Source organism: Cotesia glomerata, linkage group LG5 (assembly GCF_020080835.1).
Source record: "Cotesia glomerata isolate CgM1 linkage group LG5, MPM_Cglom_v2.3, whole genome shotgun sequence".
Lineage (NCBI taxonomy): Eukaryota > Metazoa > Arthropoda > Insecta > Hymenoptera > Braconidae > Cotesia > Cotesia glomerata.
The window spans coordinates 12,565,285-12,573,205 of NC_058162.1; the positions used below are offsets into that span (position 1 = coordinate 12,565,285).

The 7,921-nt window shown below is 32.8% G+C and overlaps 1 protein-coding gene across 1 annotated transcript; it reads left to right on the forward strand.

Annotated features, from left to right (window-relative positions):
* The first annotated feature begins 3,519 nt into the window (after positions 1-3,519).
* On the forward strand, positions 3,520-7,921 carry LOC123265505. The gene is made up of 3 exons (XM_044729299.1): positions 3,520-3,970; positions 4,552-5,323; positions 5,393-7,921. The coding sequence occupies exons 1-3, from the start codon at positions 3,906-3,908 to the stop codon at positions 7,919-7,921; spliced, it is 3,366 nt and encodes a 1,121-aa protein (XP_044585234.1). The 5' UTR covers positions 3,520-3,905.

Below are 7,921 nucleotides of genomic sequence, written 5' to 3' on the forward strand. Positions count from 1 at the left end.
CAGTCGCATTAATGATTATTAACCAACTCAAGGTTAATTAATTGTTTAATCATTAAGTATTAGTACTGTTATTTAATTTAAAATGAATTAAATTGTTTATTTCGCCGCACAATCAGTTATTAACCAATTTAAGGTTAATTGATCGTTTATTCACTAGTATTATTACTTTTATTTAATTTAAGATGAATTAAATTGTTTATTTCGCCACACAATCAGTTATTAACCAATTTGAGGTTAAGTTATCGTTTATTCACTAGTATTATTACTCTTATTTAATTTGAAGAAAAATAAGTTGTTTATTCCGCCGTATAATTAGTTATAAATTAATTTGAGAATTTTGTGAGCCGATGACGGACCGAAGTTCATTATTCTTTTGATTTTTTTTTGTGTTACTTCGAATTCGATTATTTTTAGTATCGATTAATTGATAATGTCAACGTAATACTAATTATAGTATATTATATTATATTATAGTATATTACTATTTGCGAGTTATCGACTGATCACAGCTATAATTTTTTTTGTTTGTTATTATTGTCGTTACTTCGACGAGAATTAAATCGTTATTATACGAATTTGGCGACACCTTATGAATTATATTGGCGACTGCTAGAATAAATTGTTAACTGAACATTCGGTAATCAATTTTTATTACTTCTTCCCTCTCCGAGATCACGTAGATTTAATACTTTTGCTTTTCGCCGATTATTCAAATTTTTGAATCTCTTCGTCGCCGACCCGCTACCCGACGACGATCAACAACGACTTCGAATCGTGGAACGGTAAGTTCCTGGCGCCCAACTACCTTCGAAACCCAGGTAAGCCAATTTAGGTGGTGCTCTTTGGCCCTGTCGACGCCAGTGCCGGCGAAATCTCATTATAATATGTAACAGTCAGGATAATTTAAGATTTTATCATGGAAGAAAAGTAGATCCACCAGTTTCAAGTTTACAGCAAGAATTTAAAAGATTATCTCTAAACAAACTTACTACATTGCAAGGACTGATCACTGAATTTATAAACTCCAGAAATAAATTAACCATTTATACTTTAAACTGCCAAAGTCCCAGAAAACATACTACTGATTTACAAGATTCTATTTGTCAAAGGAGTAACTTTTTATTACTAACTGAAACATGGCTTCCTGCAGATAAATATAGTTGACTTACCTAATTTTCATTGTATAGCTAAATTTAAGAGACAAAATGTTAGAGCCGCTGGAGTTGCCATTTATAAAGACAACAATACTTCACATATTACTACATTCAACATGGATTTAGTAATTCAAAATGCTACAGAAGTTCATGTCTCCCAAACATCTATTGGCGATATATGTGCTTCACACGTTAAACTAGAAGATGGAAGTGAATTGATGATGATTGTTGTATACATTTCTCCTAATAAAAAAATAAATGACATCATTTCATTTTTACACGCGAGATTATTTTCGTACAGTCACAGAGGTTCAATAACTTTCAAAACCAATAAAGACAAACTACCATTGATTTTAGCTAGGGATTTCCATGTAAATTTTGCAAAAGATGAATCAACGCCATTAATTACGTTTCTCCAAGAAGAATTTCAATTGCAAATTAATAACAATCGAAGAGAACCTACCACCAGATACGGAACAACAATAGATGCTGTATTTATTAGATATCTTGGTAATGTTATGTCCAATACTTTTGTAACATACTTCAGTTACCATCGACCAATTTTCACAGTAATACCGTCCTCAGAGGCAACATCGAATATAACTATTACCGAAGTCACTGATTAAACGAATTAAGTAGTCGCGATTTGAAATAAATTCGTAAATTTTTGTATTTAATGAAAATAAATGTTTATTCAATAAATAGTCATCGTTATCTGGAAAAAAATCGTAATATTTTATTTCATCATTATGACATATTTAGTTCCTATCACAATCTGTTCTTTTCTGCAGATTACTTTTACAAAATAATGTCGATGTTTCACATCTGCCAGGCGTCCCGTGACGGCTCACATTTTTTTTCTTTACGAACTTTTTTTTCTTTTTTTATAATTCTTTCTGCTTCTTTTGTAGCTTTAATTTGTAATCTTTTAGCTTTTTTAAGTTCTTTTTCCTCTTCTAATTTTTGTTTTTTTACTTCTTTGCTGTCATGATATTTTAACCACGCATCAGAAGTATAAACTGTTGGTACTTTCTCCTTTGCTTTTCGTTTTTTCGAAGCTTCATCTTTTAAAGGCCAAAATATAGCACGCTTAAATGGAGAAGGCACATTTGAAGGTATAATTTTTGTACTGGGTCGTGATGATTCATTCAAGACTTCAGAATTGTTCGATTCACTCTGAACTGACAAGTTTAATTGTTCTTCAACTTGATTTTCAGATGAGATGTGAAGTTGCAAGTTTACTTACAGGGCACAGTAAGTTTACTTACTGTGCATCTACTTGTTCTTCTACATGATTTTCAGGCAAGATTTGGACTTGCAAGCTTGCTTGATCTTCATTCTGATTGTTATAAGCAATGTCCATTTCATGGTCATTGATAGGAATTAAATTACCATCATCACTTACTGCAAAAACTAAAGTATTTCCTGATTGTTGTGAGTCTAAAATAAAATCATGAATATTTTCTTCTGTCTCTTCACCCTCTAATTCATTTTCTTCACTCTAAATAAAAAAGATTAAAAATTATGTTATAAATATTGAATTAATTACACAAGTCCTTTATAAAATATACGACTATAAATAATAAATAATCTTAATGATAAAAGTTATTTAACAACGAAGTTCATTAGCTGAAAATAAAAGTTGATTAGTTGTAAAAATAATTGTACATATTTTTTTCTATAAATTTGCCAAAAATATTATTATAAATTTATTTAAATTACTTGAGCAATATCCTCAGATATTTCATTACTATTAAATTGAATCCCGCTAGTCGTAGAAAGATGAGATGATGCGATTTTTTTTATTTTTTGCCAAAATAAAAATAAACTGGCATGGTCTTGAGTGCCATTCCAATGAGCAAGTTGTTGTTGACTTCTGAATTCTTCTAACAAAGTATCCTCGATATTATTTTGCCGTCATCCATTCACTATCAGAGCAACCAATCCCCCAACCTTTTGGCATGCTGGTGACAGTATTACGCGGAATTCTTTTATATGGAAATAGTACCATTGGTGGAAGCATTTGTCCAGCTGCATTTCCACAAATTAATGTTGTTAAACATTCTTTTTCATCGTTTCCTACGATATTGTAGACAGTCTTATCACCTTTGGTAGCAAGAACTGAATTTCCTTTTGGGTTAAGCTTGAAAGCTGACTCATCGAGGTTGAAAATTCGGGAACTATCAATTATTAGAAGATTCAGGGGAATATTATCTTTTACTTCTTGAAACCAGGCTCTGATTTTTTTCTCTGGCACTCCAGCTCGACTGAATGTAAGATTCTGAGCAATTCTCTCACTGATTTGTGGATGACGACGACGAAAAGCGTTATACCACTGTCGACCAGGCATGTTATTTGGAAAAATTGTTTTTTTTGGAGTTTACTCCTTAAGAATCGATTTACATATATAGGCCCGGGGTATGAAAATTATGGGGACCAAAATCGTACTAGAGAGTATAGCATGTCACACGAAATGCGTTATGCGCTATAGTCTGACCATTCCCCACCACACGGTATGCTCGGCTCCATGTACTTGTATATGTTTAGTATATATCTGTGTGTGTATAATAGCATACACATTATACATGTACAGTGTAGCGCCTGCATAACTATATCAATACATTTCTAAACATTTATTTATTCGATATTAACCTACAAACACTTTGAACTTGCGGAGATATTGTTTTAAATTTTATAATTTATTTATAATCGATATAAATATAAATTTGTGTCAGTTGAATACAGTAAAATATGGAAGTTACGTATTCTAGTGAGAATGATCCGGGAGTTGCGGAACACGTGGATGCGGTAATTAAGTAAGTCTATATAATTCACTTTTACAATTAATATATAAGTTGTCCATTCACTGATAGAAGGAATTGTTTATATTTAATAAGCTTTATTAATAAATGATTTTTTAACGTCAAAGAATTTAATAAGTATTTATTAACAGTTAATAAATTATTTATGAAATGCAATTTATCAAATGTATGAATAAATATTTGTTAGCTACTAAAAAAAGGTTTATTAAAAGTTAATCCATGTTTATTAAAAATAATTTATGAAGTACAAATCAAATACAAATCAACGTAATATTTATTAGTTGTTAAAAAATATTTATTAACTGTTAATAAGTATTTGTTAATTATTAATAAATACTTATTAAATGTTAATAAATATATTTTCCTTCTAAATAAATATTAATTAAATGTAGAAAAATATTTATTAAAATTAAACAATTGCTTTCAAATAATTTAAATTATTAAATAGTTAATGAATCTTTTTATCAGTGTATATCTATACTTTTTATGTTGTGCTTTTATATTTAATTACATGCTATTAAAATAGCTATTTATTTTTTTTCTTATTAAATGTGCTTGAATTTGTTTATTCACAGTCCTGAAACCTGTCCATCAACAACAACCGGTCATAAAAAAACTCAAGCAATTCGACAACGAGAATACAGACTTCGGATGAAAGAAAAGTCTGGGCCTAAAAAACAGAAAGAGGACAGACCAGCCAAAAAGTCCGCAGCGGAGCGTCAACGGGAATGCAGGTTGAGAAAAAAACTCCGAGCGAATCAAAACATCAACGCAGAGTCAAACTCAGACGTTACTGAAATTTTACCGAGGCAAGATGCAGGACCTTCCAACTACTTGACATCGGTAACTACAGCACAGGTGGTACCTTCAAGTCCTGACGATGGACCTGTCATTACACACCACGAAGTAGTTATTGAGACTGCACCGGTATCAACAAAAAAACGTCAAAACGTACAACAGCACGAAAGTGTTAGTGATGTGTACAAAAAAAAAAGGAAACCAAATCAAACCAGAAACCTTAATTTTGATGAGATTTGTCAGCTTCCCAGCCAACCTATACTGACTCCTCGTTTGCTAACTAATGAAATGGAAATTTTACAACCAGCCGAGAATGAATTCATTGAAAATGAAGACAATATCAACATGTCTGAAGAGTCAACATCGGAGCCAAATTCTAGCCTGCCATACCGTAGCTATCAAACTCATAAATCAGCACATAAGCTATTTAAAAAAAAGATCCTACAGAATTCCTTTGGTCACGCCTGTAATGTTTGTGATCGTTTATGGTTTTTAGAAGATCTTAAATGTGGATCAGCAGATGAAGAAATCTTACTTAAACGAATTACGGTAAAGTAGTCCCTTATAATTTACAATTATCTAATATCTTACCAACTCTAATTATATGATATTTTTCAGAATTTTACGGATGTCACTCAAGTCATGATGTGCAAAACTTGCAGAGCCAGTATCTTAAAAGGCAATATTCCCTTTTTAGCTACGTATAATGGTTTTAAATATCCACAAAGACCAGTGGATTTGCCGGAATTGGATATTATTGCTGAGAGACTTATTTCACCAAGGCTTCCGTTTATGCAAATACGTAGATTACGCCATTTCAATGGTCAATTTGCTATAACTGGCCAAATAATTAATGTGCCTGTCTCGGTTGATAATATGATAAAACTTTTACCAAGGCCGCTTGATGGAAATGAAGAAGACTATTGTATTAATGTTCATATTAAGAAGAAACTTATTCATAAAACAAGTTACCTTCACGGATTGGTTAAAGGTATTGTCATTAAAAAATGGTTGACGTATTTAATTGAAACACCTCTGTATAAGCACTTCCAAATTAAAGTGGATGATGCTTGGTTTACATCCAATGGTGAGAAAGTCATAATTGATTACACGGATACAGGAGGATCGAGTAGACAAGATGATGTGCAAGAGCTTCCATCCTCTGAAACAGCAAATCACACTCACTCTGTGGATTCTGACTCCATAGAAAAACGAATACACATCGATGATTTAAGTGAACATATTGTGATTGATGAAAGTCTGACTGCGCAACAGCAAACTCTCATGTGGAGTGAGGATAAATTTTTACAAATTGCTCCAGGTGAAAATAAAGTTCCAGAGAGTTTGTTATTTGACACATATGCAGAGGAATTATCATTTCCAGCCATTTACCTTGGGGAATTTCGTGTATTTCGAGAAGAAGCCAATGTAACGCCATTCATGATGGCAACAAGTGAATTACGTCGTTCAGACAGGAGAGGAGTACTTCCTAATAAGCTTCTTTACACGGCAATGAAAATAATGCGCTTAAGAGTTTGCAGTGCTCTGAAGATTGGATTCAAACACATCGGTAAGGATACCAATATAAGTAAAGAACGCGTATTATCTGATGATTACATAAATGCCTGTTTGGAAACAAATTTAGCTTTTATGAAGTCAATCCCTAATTCTGCAACTTATTGGTCTGCGCGAAAGCGAGATCTTTTTGCAATGATGCGCCAGTTGGGTAGGCCAACTATGTTTTTGACCATAAGCGCGAATGAAATTGGATGGCCAAACCTTCTAAGGATTTTACACAAATTGAAAAATCAGGGAGAAGAGTTAACCGATGAGCAAATTGAAGTGTTGAATTATTTTCAAAAGACAACTCTGATTAATGATGATGCCGTCACCTGCGCAATATATTTCAATAAATTGATTAATGTAATCATGCTTATATTGCAGTCAAAGAAGTTGAGTCCATTTGGTAAATATCGAGTGAGTCATTATTTCAAGCGGATTGAATTTCAACATAGAGGTAGCCCACACGCCCATATACTATTATGGTTAGATAATTCACCAAAAGATGCATTGGGGAACGACTACGAAGAAGCGATTGCATTAATTAATTCGCTTATTTCAGTGGATTCATCTGAAGCTTCCGGTCACATCAAACTTCAAACTCATAAACACACCTTCACGTGTTATAAAAACACTCGTACAAATAATCGGCAATGTCGTTTTGAAGCACCTTTTATGCCTATTCGCCAAACTACTATTCTCATCCCGCTAGACAAGGAGAATCCAGAGTTACAAAGACTTAAATCGCGGTATAAAAATATACGACAAAACTTAGAAAGTAATGACTACGAAAATATTGAACATTTTTATCAAGACAATTGCATAATATCAGATGATGACTACGTTAACATTTTACGAGCTGGGATAACTCGGCCTCGAGTATTTTTAAAACGGAGACCTTCAGAAAAATGGCATAATTGTTTTAATCCTTTTATTTTGAACGTGGTTGGGTCTAATATGGACTTCCAATTTATCACCGAAGAATATTCATGTGCTCAGTACGTTGTCGACTACATAAATAAGACTAACAGAGGAATCAGTAACTTACAACAAAAACTCGTCGAAATTATGAATGATAATCCTGACTTCGACATTATTGCTGCTATAAAGAAACTTAGCGTCAACGCGCTGAATACAATTGAAATGTCAAGCCAGGAAGCAGCGTGGTTTCTTTTGCGTGAACCCATGTCTAAAGCGTCAGTAGCTATTGAATATATTCCAACATACTGGCCACAACAGCGAGAAAGAATTCGAAAAACATTAAAAGAATTAGCGCAACTTGAAGATGATGATGATACAAATGTATGGAAGGAAAATTGGTTCGACAAGTACGAGAAAAGACCTGCTATAATTAATGATATCACTCTAGCTCAGTTTGTTTCGCGATATACTGTCAATGCTGCCGGAAATGTTAAAGAACGAAAAGTCCCAAAAGTTATAAGATTCCGAAATTATGATATGGGGAAAGAGTTAACAGAATACAAGAGGGAAATGGTTACGCTACATATGCCTTTCAGAATTGAAGAAACTGATGTTTTGAGTGATATGAAGTTTTGCGCATCTATGATGAAAATGAAGATCTCATAA